An 18,275-nucleotide genomic window follows, 5' to 3' on the forward strand; every position below is an offset into this window, starting at 1 on the left:
TTCTCTGAGTAGCCCTGGCTGTCCTGGAACTCTCTGTAGACTAGGCTGGCCTCAAACTCAGAAATCAGCTTGCTTCTGCCTCCCAAGTGTTGGGATTAAAGGTGTGTGCCACCACTGCCCAGCCAAGACATGACTTTTTGGTTTCGACAAGACAGATCTTTGAATGCGAAGGCCTTGCATGTAATGAAATGCCAGGGTGTAGTAGAGGTTTAGAAAAGAAAGGCAAAGGTAGATTGCAGAGCGCTGACACCCCACCCATACAGGTGAATGGTGTAGGGCAAGTGTGGCAAATACAGGGCGAAGCAAATACATAGCTGCTCACAGTGACTTCTGTTCTGAGACTCATGTGGCTAGTTCTTTTTATTGCCACAGTGCAGTTTGTAGAAGGTGTAGGCTACATTGTCAAGTCTAGTGCATTGTATAGATGGGGTCACAGTTTCTGCTCTTTGCATCAGGTCTTTTCCTGTACTCTGGTGTCCTGATGTGATGCTCTGGCTTGATCCAAACACGTGCAGATGTTCATCGTTCATTCTTTGTTTCCTCAATGGAGATAATCCTGGATTTATGCACTTGGGACCTTCTAAAAACTGAAGATTTTGGGGGAGTCTTGTTGGCCTGGCACCATTCATCCATCTCATCTGAGGGAGAACAGGGGAGGAGCAGACGATTTTTGTTACTTACAAGGGGAAGGTGGGTTTCCCATTCAGTAGCTGCTGCTGTGGCCATAGAGCTCTAGAGCTTAGCCGCAGCTTTGACTCTACCTCTCCTGGAAGCAATATGTCATATGGGAGGCATCTGGGGAAGCCTTGGTTTTAACCCTTGGCTATACCTACTCATATACTACCTCCACTGTAGAATTTCTGAAATAGGGATTTGGTGTCTAAGGCAACTCAACATTTTTTATTTCATTCTATTGTCACTGGTGGTCAGAATCTAGACCAGGAATTTGAACCTCTTATCCTAGGAATTGAATACACTAGCTCGTAAGGAGGAAAGGGAGCAAAGCCACAGTGCAGGTTGTAGAAGGTATAGGCTGACAAGGTATATGTATGTCAAGACGGACAGTGGGGCCATGTGAGAGAGCGCACAGGGTTCTCAAGTACTGTCCAAGGGGAGGAAGAGGCTGGCTATTGAAAGGCGTGTTCCTTTGAATAGGAATGCCTCCATAAGCTCATTTATGAATGCTTGATCAGCAGGGAGTGACACTATTAGGTGGTGTGGCCTTGTTGGAGGAAGTGTGTCATGGGGGTAAAGGGGTGAGTTTGGAGTTTCAGAAGTTCAAGCCAAGTCCAGTGTCACACTCTTCCTGTTGTCTACTGAACTGGATATAGAATTCCTTCTACAAGAAACCTGTTGGCCATCTATTCTGGACATGGAGAATACCTTTAAGAGATGCCCTTGGTGAAAATTAAACTTTAATTAGAAAGTAGTTACCAATTGGGGATAGCCTCTGGGTTAGGAATGGGTTCCAATGGTCATGGTGTTTCTTCACAGCACTAGAAATCCTAACTAAGACAACTAAGAGTATAGTGAGTAGTTCTGTTTTTATTGGTAGCTCATATTAATTATCCATACAATGATTTAGTTCACCCTAAAAGGTTACTAAAGGATATAATTTTGTCTTACTGTGCATGAATCTAAAAGCAGTTCAGGCTGTATCTTTATTCCTGGATACATTGGGAATACACTTGAATAGAAACTGTTCAAATGTGATTGTTACCAGGATGGGAAAATATAGTATTATTTAGAGATAGGAGTGTGGTCAGCCATGCCTGGGGTAGATGGCTGAGGGGGTTCTGAGGTTGCTGGATGCATTGTTTGGAGAGGGGAGTGTGTGCAAAGTATGTGCAGGGAAAACAACTAGGCTACCAAGTATAGTGATGTGTGTGTTTGTGTGTGTATAAAGCTGAAATCTAAATATGGGTCCCATAGTACTAAACTTTCTCCTATGCATGCCTGTTTCACCATGAAATAACTAAAGTGAAAACCAAAGAACATTTGCTTTTTCCTTCTGCATGCAAAGTCTGTCTCTGAAGTCATTGTATACAAATGATGCTGTGACATTATTACGCTGCTTGGTAATCTTTCATGGTGTGTGAAATAACTTGGCAAGGTGTGTGTTTATAGGTGTTATAGGTTTATATAGCCTATAGGCTATAGGTTTATAGGAGGTGTTGCAGGCTCGTGTTTGTTAGTAGAGGCTGTGGAAAGCTAAGCACATTAACTGCTATGTGTGGTGACCGTGTTGCTGGCACTCAGGTTTGGCCTCCGACTTACAGGACTTTTCCTCACTTATGAGCATGTGCAAAGATAGGATTCTTCCCTTCCCTCCTCTTGTTCAACTGCTCTTTCGCAGTCATTGGGGGTGCGCCCTTAAAGGTCTAATGCGACCTCAGCTTGGTCTACATGTTTTATATATATGTATTTATTATGAGCCAAAACGCAGTTGGGCAAGCCTGCATGCATGGACCAAAACATTCAAAACTGAGTCCTTCCTTGTAAGGTTATTTAGTCATGGAAAACTGGCTTTTCCATCACTATATACTAAAAAATGCCCAGTGAGGGTGAGCCTTTGCCTTTGACATATTTCCTCAGCCATGTTCTGATTCATTTGACAGTTTCTCTAGAACTCCACTTTCCAGTCTCTGAGATAACAGATTCATGACTCAGGCCTCATAATCTATTATACTGTGTCATTAGTGAGTAGAACTTTGCAGTATGTAGCATCTCTAGGAGTAGCCTGCCTGAAGACTCTGTATTGTATTGTGTTGTGTTGTGTTGTGTTGTGTTGTGTTGTGTTGTGTTGTATTGTATTGTATTGTATTGTATTGTATTGTATTGTATTGCATTGCATTGCATTGCATTGTATTGCATTGTATTACATTACATTACATTACATTGTATTAATTAAACCAACCTTAAATCATTTCAGAGTTCAACGAGGATGGATATTTGGAGTTGGTAGTAATAAATTTTGAGAATAAGAGAGAACACCTACCTCTTACTGGAAAAGTTGGCTTTGCATGGAAATCTGATGTTTTTGGAGGCTTTATTGAGGTAAAAACAAAAGACTTTTTTCAAATAACTATAATTTGTATAAAACCTGTCTGTTGATGTATAGATTCTGGTTTCTCTAGATCTTTGAATTTAATCAAGTATTGATTTAATATTGAGATTTCGGGTTTCTGTAGATCTTTGAATTTAATTAAGTGTTGATTTAATATTTTGCAATTATGGGTCTACTGTGGTAAAGAAACACCATGACCAAGGCAACTCTTTAGTTTGGGGCTTATTTATAGTTCTGGAGGGTTAGTGCATGACCATCATGGCAGAAAAACATAGTCTGTATCAATGAGCAGTATCTGAGCGCATTCTGACTTACAGATACCAGGTAGAGGGGAGTTAGGGGGAGACAAAGACAGAGGGAAGCAGAGAGGGAGATACTAGGCTTTTGAAACCTCAAAGCCCACCCCAGGGCCACACTTCCTAATTATTCCCAACCAGTTATACTAACTGGGGCCTGAGGATTCTGAGCCTTTGAAGCAGGGCTGGTGTGGGGTGGGGTTAGGGGTGGGGAGTCCCAGGGCAGTTTTTCCAATAATACTTTTGCTTACAGGTAAAGAGTTTATTGTCTCCTGAATTGGAGGGTGGGTGGATCTGCATGTGCACTTATGTATGGAGCCAGATTTGTATATTATGGCTAATTTATCCTTGGAGTTCCCAAAGAGAGTACCTAAGTGTGAGATACCATGTTTCACATATTTGCTGTGTACCTCTGGAATTTTCCTCCAGGAATCTCCAGGAATCACCTTAAGCACAGGAAAGAATTAAAATGCAGTTTAAGAAATTGGCTTTCAGGGATTGAGCCTCTGTTCTGTTTGAAGGAAGGGCATAAAGTAGAATAAGGTTTTAGGTGGATATGCTTACTCATGCCACTGGAGAAACTAAGGCAGGAAGGAAGGAAAGGCCAAAGATGACATAAGAAAACGACTGCCAAAAGAAATCCATCAGTCTGATAGGAATCAAGACAGATAAGGGAGTATGTCACTGTGAATTATACTGAACACTGCAGTACTGCTACTTGACACGGGACCTGGCTGTCCCACACCACTGCACAAGAAGCACAGTGAGTGACTGTGAAATCTGTACATATCATATCTGTAAAATATGATATGTGGCCTAGGCTTAGGACTCTACTTGGAGCTTGACATCAGTTTGATTAATCCAGACCATGCAGGATTGGTGGTGGACTGCAGGAGGATGGTTAGGGCAATAGGAACAGGATGGCACGGGACTTCAGATAAAGCTGATGCTCAGTGATGCCACTCCAGAGCCCAAGATGCAGTTCTAGGTAGTTCTACTGGAATGACCATAGGTCTGAGTAAGTCGAAACCAAACTTGATTGACCTCTGGTTCTTCCAAGCTGTTGGATATTTAACAACTGAATCTTGAAGGAGGTTCAGCCTGGAGGTGCACTTTGTAAGTCATGAGAGCTTGGGAGCTGAGGGGAGAAAGAGAGGAGACAGGTGGGGAGGCTAGGGGAGGTGAGGTGAGAGGAGAGACACCCAGAGAGAAACTTCCTGCTTACACTTCAATCCATTCTAACCCAGGCTCTCCCTAAGGTCTCTAAGCACAGTGAATATTTGTTAGATCTCCCCCACCTTAGCAGGTTTAGCACTGCTTATCTTTTTTTGCTTCAAATACTACCTTCCCAGTGCTTCCAGAACCACCCATAACTTCTACCAGACCCTGCTAAGAGTGGTCCTCACAGTTTGACCTAAAGCAATAGTTTTATTATATATAAAATCACTCTCTCCCTAAATGGAACTTGTCTACAGTGACAATCTAGGTTAGGTGTCCATGGTGTGCTGGGAGGTAGGAGTAGCTGAGTAAGGAGGAAGGTGAAGAGGCAAGTTAGAAAGCAGGGCCCACAGTGGTGTGGAAGTGTGGCATGTCTGGAGGTATAGAAATGAGTAACAGAGGTGAGGTTGAGCTCATAGGAGTTGGATAGCCCATGACTGAGTCCCCCAGGATCCCTAGGGTTGTTGGGTCACTCAGGAGATGGGTAAGGCAAGAGAGGAGGCATGCAGGTGGCATGTCTAGTGCCTGTAGCAGTGCATAGCAGGAGGATGGTGTGCAGCAGAGAAAACCAGGAGCAAGGCTGGGGGGTTAGATGGGAACAGGGTTGACAAGAGTGGAAGGCGGCTGTCTGTTACCACAGTGAGAAGCTGCTGTCCAGGGTAGGGTGACACTCTCTGGGATACAAGGACAAAGGACTCACCTTTGTAAAAGGCCACTTGCCTTTAACCTGCGCTCCACCCTTTGGCACATGCAAGGGTGAGGATGGCTGCTGAGGAGACCTGGTAAGGACTGAGCAGCTGTGGGATGAAGGTGGGTCCTATGATGTGCAGGCCGGGGTTTGGAGTTGGATGCCATATGCAGCGTCTCCAGGCTGCTTGGCAGTCACAGTTCCTGTGGAAATCAGCCTTCATCCTGACACATGTGAATTTTAATTACAGAGTTGCTCTGTGGTGGATGTGACCCTGCTGGATCAGTACAGGAAACCGGTTTGGTGTTTGAGTTCCCCAGTATGTGTGAAGCCCAGTGCCTACCCCTCCGATGGTCCTAATTACCTGGGGAACACTTACTATATGGACTACATGGACTCAGAAGGAGGAATGCACGCAGAATTAGTGTGGAGCAGAGACACTGAAGAATACTTCATGGTCAACCTGGTCGTGTACCTCAACATATCAAAAACAAACCATCGGTTTGGACAGAACACTTAGGTTTAGCAGCAGGAGCAAAGTCTTTGTTAGTAGTAAGCTGTTGGTTTTTTTACAATATTGTTTTTATTGAAAGTTAAAATAAAGCATATTCATGGCAGTCTGGTGCCTTATTTTTAATACAAATTATGGTTTGTGACTACAGTGTTTAGAAGATTGCATGCCCCAGTGAAGATCCATGTAAGACAAAACAAAAATACTTGGTTAAAAGACAAGTGAGTCTCCATAAGCACATGGCCATTTGGTCTGTGCGAATGTATACACAGTAACTGGAAGGAGCAAGCAGGACTTTAGAATGGGGCTCGGGTTAGGAGATGCTAAACAACAGCCGTGGAAGGTTGAGGCAGGGCCTTAGATTAGGCCACAGTCTTTCCAGCATTCTTGGTTCTAACAGCAAACTCCACATAGTGGCACATGGTGGATCTGAGTGAAGGGCAAATAGGGAATCTTGGCATACTTTTGCAACCAAGATATATACTTATTCCAAGATGGAAAGTCACTAAGTCACCAGCTACCTCATGTCCTCACTTAGGTCACTTTGTCTGCTTGCCTTGACCATGGTTTCCCACTAGAGCCTGTTCTCTGCCATCTATGGCTTGCTATGGCTATGCTGGGGCAATGCACCACCTGGGCATCAGATGAGTATTATGTGAGCGTCCATGGAATGGGGGAGGTTTTCTTTGTACTCCTAGTTTAACCAAAGTGAAGTTGTTTGGCACTTGCTTGGTTGTACCTGATGATGGCGATTTTGATGTTGTTAGGATGTTGTGTGGAACCCTCTCTCAATGTTGGCTAGAGCCTCAGAGCTAATTAGCCTTTCTGCCCCCTCTCTTCACACATGTATATATGTGTGTATATATACATATATATCCATGAACATGGAGGCTAATTCTTTTAAAACTTGTGCTGCAATAAACATGAGAGTGTAGATGTCCCCTTAATATCCTAGTTTCAATTCCTTTGAATGCGTGTTTGTGTGTGCGTACATACATGAAACAACAAATGTGCAGAGACATCATGTGAGTATTATGTATTGAAATTTTCATATACATGAAACACAGCACTTCCTAATCATACTCCTTTGTCAAGAAGAAAGCCCTTTGGAAAGCAAGAGGATTGACTATGGTGGGTCCTCTTGGATACAGAGAGCACCACAAAGCATGCTCATTAAGTTGAATTAATTCAAGAAAACTAACAGGTGCAGATTCTTAATTATTCACTTGGCAAAGAAAACAAGTTTGAGTTCCATACTAGGAAAGCATATCCATCCCTAGTGGGGGATAAAAGGTGTTTCAAGTGGGCTCAGATGCAAAATATTGTCTTTCTTGAAGTCAAGTCGAAGTTCTGATGACCTTTTGCTGAGAGCAACTTGATGTCTCATTTTCTATAAGTTCTGCTTATAAACCTCTACTTATAAATTTCATGTACTCCAGAAGCAAATTGTTCAAATATGAAGGGATTTCTTGATGCTTGCAAAGGAATCCAACAAGCTATTCTGGAGACAATAGCGTATTTTGGTCTTCAGCCTGGAGGTCTTTTTTTGACCTCTGTGACTTTAAGGAACAGCATTTGGATTTCTTCAGCAGAAATGTTTGTCCAACATTGCCGTTGGACAGCTGTGAGCTGCAGAAACCTCAGGTAGAAAGGCATACTCATTTGGCACCATCCAGCAGGACGCACCACCAGTAAGGTAAGGCCAGAGGAGGGAAGGACAAGTGGTAGGGGACCTAGGGAATGAGATGCCTAGAAGAGTGTAAGACATGCTAGAGCCCTGAATAGTGTACCTGGAGTCTACCATGGCTGAAGCACAGAGCTAGTCCAAGGCTGGTCAGGGCAAAACAAGTTGAAGGTGCAGGAATTGGTGAGCACCCACATTTGTCAGGTCCAGACTTCACATGGGCAGCACAGTGCTCCTTTCATTCTGGAAGATGTGCAAAGGAGAATGCATGGCCAAGGAAATGTGTATATGATGTGGGGCTTTGGTCTGTGCCTCCCGGCTTTGCTCACCTCTTCATTGCCCTCTGGCCTTTAGATGATTATGAAAATAAACTTAGACTTTTTCTGAAGTCCAGTGTTTTTACTGGTTGACTTATGCTTGCCACTGTGACGTGAAATACACTGATCTCTATGGGTATAGTTATAAAAAGTGCTCTCAGAAGGAAGGTATTACAGGCTATTTCTCACAAGGTTGGCTGAGGAGGAAGTGGAAAATTCACCATGAAAGAATAGTAGCTTTCTGTTTTAATGATTGAGAACTTATTGAGTGCCAGGCACTATGCAAAAGCATTACTTACAGCTGTAAAGATTCTCCCTAAGCCTTATGTATAGATGGTGTAATGTCATTTCAACAAGAGGGGCTTAGCTGAGAAGTTAAATACCTGGAGGAGAGCACATATGGTGTTGAGCTAGCATCTGCCCGATCCAGAAGCCTAGGCCTGACCCCTAAACAGTGCTTCCAGTCTGCTCTGGGCGCTGTGGCCAAATATCTATCACAAACATTTACCACAGAAGGAATAGAAGTACATAGGTATTTAGCAGAGTATTAAAAATATTGCAAAACTAATTGAGCAATAAACTTGTTCAAATAATTATATAAAAGTAGTGTTCACTAACACAGATGACTGTCAGGTGACAGCTTGTGGGGGTCTTTCTAGTCCATGTTTCCCTCTGGCAAGAGGGAGTAGACAGAATAGACACAGAACAGACACATGATTGTGGCAAAGGTGAGTCACTTTTAAATAGCTGGCATAGGATTAGTTATAGCAACATCTGGAAGGGCACATACTTCATTCCATGCCCAAAGACAAATTCCAGGTAGACAGCGGACCCAAATGGGTGAAGCAAAGGAAGCAGTGAGATGACAAAGTGAAGAGCCTCTGCTGTGAAAGGACAGATTGAATAAAAGATAAACGCAGCCAGGGAGATGGTTCATTCAGTGAGCAAAGTGCTTGATACCCAATCATGACCTGAGTTCAGACTCCTAGAACCAATGTAAAAGTCATGGCATATGCCTGTCTCCAGAGCTGGAGGAGGCCGCAGAGACAGGAAAATCCTTTGGGTTGGTGGCCAGGAAATGCAATCACAATCACAGCAAAGTACTCTTTGTGTAACAATAGAAATGTATGCAGTAAATTAATACAGGGCCTGTTTTTTTATTCCTAACTTGTTCCCCATTAAGAACTCAGATCAAGTTTTATTTTCAACTTAAAGTATGATAAGTAGGCCTTATAATTCCATTTGAATCCTCTAATTTAATCTGGCTACTTCCCAGCCAAAATCACCATCTTGCATTTTTGTATTGGTCTCACTCTCTGGGCTTCAGGTGTGTTCTGCCTTGATGGCTCCCTGGACCCCTTCCTCATGCCCACTTCTGTTTTCCTCTTTCCCTCCTCCCATGGTTGGCAGAAGTCCCGCTCTTTCCCTCTAGTTTCCCTCCCTTGTCTAGTTACTGACTTTTCCAGCTTTTATTGACAAGGCAGAGAATAAGTGGTGACCATTGTTTACACAAACTTGAGACAGGAGATTCTCAACATAAGCCTTACAGTGCCATGCCATTGACACTAGATAGGGGGATAGAGAAATGAGCATTTGAATAATACAAGGGTAAACTTTACATAGTGCACAATAACATGTTTATACTCCCGCACTTCTAGGGTACATGGTATCAAAACAAGACAGGTGTTGGTGGGATGTGGAGAAATTTGGATGCTATTGGTGGGAATGTGAAATTGTGCAGCCACTAGGAAAAACAGCATTGAAGTTCCTAAAATTACTGAAAAAATAGAACTAGCATTAAACAATCTTATTTCTAACTATGTATTCAAAGGAGTTCAAACCACGATATTGAAGGGACAGCTACATGAACAAGTTTACTGCAGCACAAGTTTTAGTCATGATAAGGATTTAGCCTCCATGTTCATGGATAAAGATACTATACATACATACAGACACGTACTGGAATATTTTTGGATCTTGAAAAATACACAGATGAATTTAGAAGACATGCTGAAGTGGAAAGAAAGTTTAGGGTTCTTTGGAAAGTAGGTTAGGTTGGATGGTGTTTGCTGGGACAAACACGTGAAGGAGTGTTTCCTGAAGCAGACACAGGAGAAAGGATGTTCTGCTAATGTAAGCACGTGAAAGGACATGTGATAAAGGATTCTATGCTAATGATACACATGTAGTTGGTCTTTATTTGTCAGGACTCCATAGAGAGAAATGCACCAAAAAAACTTGTGATGGTGTGCCACGGTTTCTTGTTGCTTCCACAGACTCCGTCTGATAAGCAGAGTGATGTCAGCTGAGACAGACATACATGCTGAGGCAGGACCTGAGGAGGACATGTGATGTTTGGAGGTTATAAATAGAACTCATCAGAGATTGGCAGAGGCTGAGCCAGGCTTGCTTATAGAGCTAGCGGTGCAACGCTTGTTGGTCTTCATTGCTATTCACTTCTCTGAGAGGCACAGTCTACAACTTCTGGCATTTCTGCTGGTCCCTGCTGCTGACTAGTGCCAAGGCTTGAGGCCTGGCTCTCTCTACCAGGTAGTGCCACTATTGCTGGTTTGTGTTTATCCCAGCTCAACAAAACTGGACTGCTGCTGTGTCTAGGAAGTCTCTGTGGGTGGATGGAGTTCAGCTGCTAACGTGTGAACTGAACTGTTGGTTTACATACAACACAGGTAGGAGTTGCTCCAAAGAGACATTTCTGAACAGGTCTACTTCCCACTGTCTCAGGTGGGTGGTAGGCTACAAGGTAGGTTAAAGCATTTAAGAACCATCATTAAAAATAAGCATTGAAAAACATTAAAGTTACATTATTCTAAGTGAAATAAGCCATAGATGGACAAGATCTGTGCTGTATCATTTTACATGTGAAATATAAAAGATGAAACTCATAGATACTCTAGATTGATGGTTGCCTGGAGCTGCAGAGAGGAAGAAATAGAAAGTTGGTATTCAAGAGCACAGAGTTAGTTATGCAAGATGAATAGGTTCTAGAAGTGTATTAGCGTAACAACCTCTCTGTAGTGATGCTGAGTCAAGCACTTACAGATTTGCAGAGATTCCATGACAAGTTCAAAAGAAAGAAGCACTGTGTGCCAGCGTTTCTGATGGGATATTCGACACATTCTCTCTCCCTCTCCTGGTGTGTGCAAATGTGCAGGTCTGTGTGCCTGTGCACATGCAGAGGCCTGGGGGTGACATTGGATATCCTCTATTGCCCTCTGATTTTATTTTTCTGACAAGATCTCCACTGAACTGGAAGCTTGATGGTTGTCCAGAAAGATCCCAAGATCTGCCTATTTCTGTTTCAGTACAGAGAGGCAGGCATCGCCATGCCTTTTGTGTGGTCTTCATGTGTACACAGCAAGCACTCTTATCCACTGAGCCATCTCCCTAACCCAACCTTCTTTTTACTTTAAAAATCTCGAGGCAGTTACTTTTCTCAAGAAACACCCTCCTCTGACAACTCTTGCTGGGATCCTCACACTGGGCTAACTTAGAACTAAGATCTGCTTCTCTGTAACATTCAAAACTATGAGTCACCAGTCAAAGCTCCCACTTGCAGATACATAAAATATCTGATTCTACTTGGTGCCACCTCATCTGTTAAAATGGGAACCTGAGTCATTTTCTAAGACATCAAGAAGTGGGTGATTCTACGAATCCTCACTCAGGACATCACAATGAAGTAAAGCTTTAGGAGAGCATGTGAAAGCATTCTAGAATATTTTGCCTCTATTTCCCACAATGATGTTTGCTGTGGTCATCATTAGTAAAATTGACAAGAATTAGTTCCAGTGAAATCTATCTATCTACCTATCTATCTATCTATCTATCTATCTATCTATCTATCTATCTTTATATAAGTAAATAGTTCATAATATATTACATAGAATATATATTATATATTACATATAATATATTATTTGTTATATGTAATTATATGCCATATATGTATTTTATACATTATTATACATTTTATATGATTACTTATAATATATATTGTATTACAAGCTATTTAATTATGTGGCCTAGGAACCAGTTTAAAGAATTATGTTGGTTTAATGGTATTTAATGTTGCCAAAATTCTGAGGAAGATGTTTTTATTGATAAATTGTCTAAACATCCTGAGGATTAAAATGGTGGGGTTAAGAATTACTGAACCTTTTGTATTTACCTGAAATGCCAAGTACTTCCTAAGTGTAGTGTGCTTTAAGCTAAGTAAAAATTACATATTTTCAATATGGGCTAGATAGAATAATAACCAAATAAATGTAATTGGATTTATTGATGTTATACAATTATGAATGTTTTTTAGTTGTAATTCTATTAATGTTACTGTAATGTGATAAAATATTTACAATCAGACATTTAGTTCATGGTTATATTAACTCTATTACTAAATTCTGATATGGCTGGAGTGGTCCTGAAGTAAGAGATGTTAGAATTGTTCACATACAATCCACATCCCAGGAGTCCTTAGTTCCCCTGGTTCTTTCTTGTGCTTTTCCTGGACAAGCAGATCTTTCTGCATTTAGGCAGGAATTGTGGTTGTCATGGAGTGGGATTCTCAGTGATAATATGCGTGCACATTTACAAACTGTACCTTCTGGTTTTCCTGGAACAAGGCACTGCCTTTCTGTAATGAGATGTTGGTGGCTCCCCGTCTGCCACTAAGTTACTAATTTCCCCTAATACTGCTTCTCCTTAAGTGGTGGATGGCCATTCAGGAGAACTTTTTGCCTGAAGAGGCTCCAAAGTGGCTGCACTGACATTTCTGGTTATTGCTTGCTCCATCGGCTTCAGTAATAGCCTATGCAAGGCTGACCTCTATATATTCTTCCCAAGGGGCTTGTGGGAGCACACAGACAACTGACTCAAGGAGGTTCTCCAACCTCTGTAGTAGGAGGAAGTCCCAGGACACTGAAACACTGAAATATGTTTCATTCAGGGGCAAGATAAAAAAACCTTCCACACTGGCATTAGAAGTACATGACCTTGGAGCAGGTGACCTACACAGTCCCTGGGTTTATATGAGCATTTCTGGTTATTCTTTAAGGATTCTATCAATTAAGTGGCATGTCAGGATTCTCTAGAGGACCATAACTTATAGGATGCATATATATACACATATATATATACACAAACATATGTATCTATTTATAATACATATATACACACTGTATTTCTATCTCTCATCTATCTCTATCCATCTATCTATCTATCTATCTATCTATCTATCTATCTATCTATCTATCTATCTGTCCATCTATCTATCCATCTATCCATCTATCTTATCTATCTATCTATCTATCTATCTATCTATCTATCTATCTATCTATCTATCTGTCTGTCTATGGAGGGAGGAGATTCATTAGAGTGGTTTACAGGCTGCGGTCCAGCTAGTCCAACAATGGCTGTCTACTAATAAAAGACTTTAGTAGTTATTCAGTATTATTGTAGTATTTAGTAGTTATTCAGTCCATAAATCTGGATGTTTCAGTTGGTCTTCAGTATAGGCCAGAATCCTGAAGAAGTAGGTGCTAATGCCAGTGAAGGAATGGGTGTGAGAGCAAGAGCAAGCAGGCAAAAAGTTCCCTTCTTCCATGTTTTTTATATAGACTATCAGCAGAAGGTGTGGCCCAGATTAAAGGTGGATCTTCCTACCTCAAAAGATCTGGATTAAAAATGGTTCTTCCCACTTTAAATGCTTTAATTAACAACAAAAATCCCTCATAAGTTTACCTAGCCATTCGTGTTTTATCTAATTCCAGATATAGTCAGACTGATAACCAAGAATCATGCTATCATGAGGTATAACTATGCTTTTTAGCCACTGCAATTTATGTTTTAAAAAATATGTGTGTGTGTTTGTGTGTGTGTGTGTGTGTGTGTGTGTGTGTGAGAGAGAGAGAGAGAGAGAGAGAGAGAGAGAGAGAGAGAGAGAGAGAGAGAGAGAGAGAGAGAGATGGGGAGGGAGAGAGAGAGAAAGAGAGAGAGAGAGAGAGAAGGAGAGAGAAGGAGAGAGAAGGAGAGAAGGAGAGAGAACATTTAGCAGGCAAGATGAAAGAAGGTTTCTCAGTGGAAAGCTCCTTAGTACCCCAAACACAGAATGCTCAAGTCCCATGACACCTGTTTCTTCCCACCAGGTACCTCAGGCACTGGGCATAGCCAAAGTCCTGTCAGTGTGGCCTTGTCCCTTTTTTGTGTGGAGATACTGACTGGCAGACAGGACCTGGGCAGAGAAGTCAGGAGGTGGCTGTGCTCTTGACTTGTTCCAAGCAGAATAATTTAGTCATTTACCTGAGGACATGAGAGCATTTGCAGCACATGCCGGGCTTCTGGAGGAGTGGTGAAGCCCAAAGGGAATAAGACAGGCAGCCAAACATTAATTTCCATCTGAAGATTTCCCTAAAGCACAGCATGGTTCTGTTTGCTCACAAGACTCAGAAAGTGTGCATGGGTTAAATGCATGATATTTCTCCCAAAATCAGCTTTGGATGTCAGACTACAAGGCAATGACAAATACTCCACAGAGGCAGGGAGACTCCTGACCTTGGATCTACTAAGTGATGCTTATCCAACTCCATTAAGAAATCAGCTATTAGAAAGAGCTATATTGCTAATTCTGCCTAAGAGGTTCACACTCATTCCCCTGTCCACTCACAAAGCTCTGGCTAAGGGGTCATTACATGATATTATGTGTGAATATTAACCATGTTTCAAGTCCTTCCTGTGTTCAAGACATGCGCAGCCTAGCCAGAAATGTTCATACCTGAGATCTCGACGTGGACAGTATCAATGCACTGGCAGAACTGAGAAGCCACTGATCCTTTAGTTCTGGGTATTTGGCAGGAACTACATTGCCTCACACTTGGGAAGATGGTACCTGGCATGTATGGAAGTGATCATCCATATGTTCTGTTCAGTACCAATAGTGGTGTCTGTCCTGCTTGTTGGTGCTGAACAATGATGAATGTTCTGTGAGTGAGTGATCATGTACTTTTGAAGACAGTGGGAATCCTCCCACCATATGTAGCTCCTCAGGGAGGTGGGTGGGTGATGACGTCAAAGTGCCTGCTGGTACCAGCACCACTGCACAGGGCAGGTCCACTGCTGCAAAATGTCTTCATGGAGGTGGTGGGGCTTGGCTTTAGCAAACCTTGTGATGACAAACGTATTATGAATGCAGAAAGATGTGTTGTACTCTCCTGTGCCCTTCCCCTTTCTTTCCTTCAGCAGGGTCATTGTCCAAGGAAATCAGTCTTAAGAGTGCTGAGTCATTCTGAGTCATAAAGATTACCAGGAACTCTCCCCAAGGTAGATCACTGTGTTCTTACTGTCACAAGTTCTTACTTGTGTGGTGTACAGTATGAGAAATTACCCAGTAAGGGGAGTAGAAATCTCTATTGGAGCTGGCAGAAGTCCTCAAGATGGTGGCTAGAGGACAGTACAGAAGTACAGCAGAAATCAAGGCCATCTGATAGTGACAGAGGTGCTAACACATAGACTCCTTCCTGTGTCCCTAAACCTAATCCTACAAACATTTACTGAGTAGTCATTAGGTGGGATTGGGACCTGCCTACACTAGCACACTCCACAAGAATGTTGATCCAAATCAAGGAGCAGGTTCCTTATTTCTCCCACCTCGATGGATAACTTAGGGAAGTTTCTGAGAAGCTTAGACCCCAAATTAAAGTCCCAGGAAATAGATACCTCTCGGGAATAAAAACTTTTTTCTTCACTGGCTGCATTTCACATGGAAGGATATTACTGCTGTCTATCTGATTATGATATGCATATATATATATATGATGTATTCATATATGTCTAATGTGCATATCTATCAGCAAGCAGCTGCAGATGGCATTGCAGGCTGTGGTGTCACTCCCCCTCCTCAGCAGCTAGAGTGTGGTAAAGGAAGACTTTAGGTGTGTACGTGAGGGAGGAAGGCAGATACAGCTGCAAATGCTCAGTTTCACAAAGTTAGGATCATCATGGCTCCACAGAGGGTAGTGTTTGCTGCAGCAGCTATCCGGGCTTGAAGGAGAAAGCATGGGTTGTATCTTGTATCAAACTTTGCAGTTTACTCCAGAATGACCTTTAAGGTTGTCATTTAGTAGCCAATCTTGCTGACCACATTTGGCATGCTAAATAAAGCCCATCAAGAGGACACATCGAATTGACAAAGCTTCATACTTCATTAAAGTTTGCCCAGGGAGAGAAGTCATGCTAATAAACTGATGTCATCCTTCACCAGAACATCAACAAATGTCTACCCAATTGAGTTTGTTGAAGTGAACACAATTGCATACCTTTTCCTGACTTGACTCAAATAATTAAACAGTGAATATCCACTAGAAAAGTCTTTGTGTATGTGATTAAGCAAGTTATTTTTAGAGGCAAATGAAAGCTAGAGTTGTGCTTGTGTCTCTGCCCACAGAACTTTTTATAGCTGTGTGTGTTCAGTGATGTTATCAGCTTCATTTTGGGCATGTAACTTTAGCAATATTCCTTAACCAGAGGTCAGGACATCTATATAACAGGAAGGAAATCCACTAACAAGCACTGGCTGTCTTCTATCCATCTGTGAACCTCCTCATAAATGACAAATAACCATGTCTATCAATTGTAGAATTACAATTGCATTCACTTCTCAACAGCCATGTGAAATGGGGAAGGAGAGGAAAATATGTGGAGAATGTATGTGTCTTGTGAGAAGTGACAGCCACATGTTGCCTTGTGAGGATGATGGTTTTCATTTGTATGTGAGGTACAGTTTAAAATGCAAAATGATGATAAATTGAGACCATGTCACTATTTGCAATAAAACCGGGTACATCTAAGTGGCATGACAAATATAAAGTCACGTATTGATAAATGACTTCTGCTTAAGAGCAAGTGAAATAATTTTCCTTATATATTGTATTTCTACAATCTATTATAGAATAATAGAGTGTGGTGAAACAGCTTAATCTGCATGCTTCCATTGCGAAGAATTACCTTTCTAAGTGCATTGTCAAATTTCATTGCAGATACTAGATGTTTGTAGGATCCAGTGGTGATTGAAACAGGGTGACATTTGGTCTTCAGAATACTAAGCAAGTGAGCACACAGGGTGATGAGGTTCACACTTTCCATTTCAATCCAGGGAGCCTAGAAATGAAAACATGCGTATCAAACACAATTATGACAGAATGACATCATCACATGGGTGGGAAGTGGGTGGCTCATTCCATTAATGGCTCTAGATTTCCATGAGTGAAATATTGAAATTGTAGCTCTCCTTTCACACAAGATGACAGAAAGCACATCTTAGGGAGACTGACATGTAAGCAAGCATACGAACATGGAAAGAAGATACTGAAGAATATCTCATTTAAACGTAGAGAGGGGCTTTTAAGGTAGAAAAAGTGATCAGAACAAACAAGGAGAGAAAGCCACAAGCCATGGGGAAACCCATGGGTCAAACTGAGTATTTTCAAGCAAAAGTTTACATAAACAAATGTTGGGAGGTATCTAAGAAGCATGCAGTTGATAAACGATTGATATGCAGAATGTATTTTCAAAGCACAAAACTCCTTCAGAGCTTATAAGCCAGAGACCAGAAACTTGAGAAGCTGAGAAAATATATGAATAGACAAATCCCAGGGAAAGAGCATGGGTGGACATGAACCAGGAGATAGTCATCACTCACCAGTGTCCAGGAGCACATCAATGTTGCATACTTAAATTGTCAAAAATATGAAATCCTGATGATTCCAGGCTGTCCAGGATATGGAGCTTATCAATTGTTGCAACCACCCAGTATGAATCAGGACAACCATCTTAGAAAATATTTTCACATTTTTCTAACAAAGTTGAACATGCACGAAATCTAGAGTTTGGCAGTTCCATTAGAAAGCATTCTTGTTTGCTTTCTGTTGCTGGGATAGAGCATGCTGACCAAATGCAGCTTGTGTCCCTGGTCACAGTCCAGGGATGGATACCAAGGCAGAAACTGCAGCAGAAGCCACAGAAGGCTGCTGCTTGCTGCCTTGCTCCCCAAGACTTGCTTAGATTTCCTTTTTATGCAACCCAGTACATCAGTGGACTAGGCTCTCCTACATCAGCCATCAACCTCTTGCCTACAGGCCCCTCTGATGAAGGCGTTTTTTTCAATTAAGGTCACCACTTCTAAGATGACCCTAACTTGTATCAAGTTAACAAAAAACTAAGCATCACAGTAAATATGGGCCAGTAGAAGGCTTATGTACATGTACACAAAGACAAATAGTAACATTTATAATTTTTTTTTTTGTTCTGTGGTATAGATGTTAGACATGGTATACTCATCCATCACAAATGTCTAGAGGGGGTCTGTGTGGAACAGGAGTAGCTAGAGAGCTGGTATGGCCCTAAGTGGATAAGAGCAGGAAGAAACTTAAATTTCTGTGGCAAACAGACAGGATGACATATGTGCATATATGAGTTTGTAGAGAA

At 41.8% G+C, this 18,275-nt stretch overlaps 1 protein-coding gene across 5 annotated transcripts in view; it reads left to right on the forward strand.

Annotated features, from left to right (window-relative positions):
- Nucleotides 1-5,886, forward strand: part of Fbxo15 (F-box protein 15) — a 35,090-nt gene extending 29,204 nt beyond the window's left edge. For all 5 annotated transcript variants that reach the window (XM_031366196.1, XM_031366197.1, XM_031366200.1 and 2 more), the window contains 2 exons: nucleotides 2,933-3,057; nucleotides 5,520-5,886. In XM_031366196.1, coding sequence (XP_031222056.1) covers nucleotides 2,933-3,057; nucleotides 5,520-5,789 — 395 coding nt within the window. In that variant the 3' untranslated portion in view covers nucleotides 5,790-5,886. The remainder of the gene's footprint in view (nucleotides 1-2,932; nucleotides 3,058-5,519) is intronic.
- The last annotated feature ends 12,389 nt before the right edge of the window (nucleotides 5,887-18,275 follow it).

This window comes from Mastomys coucha, unplaced genomic scaffold (assembly GCF_008632895.1).
Source record: "Mastomys coucha isolate ucsf_1 unplaced genomic scaffold, UCSF_Mcou_1 pScaffold13, whole genome shotgun sequence".
Taxonomy (NCBI): domain Eukaryota; kingdom Metazoa; phylum Chordata; class Mammalia; order Rodentia; family Muridae; genus Mastomys; species Mastomys coucha.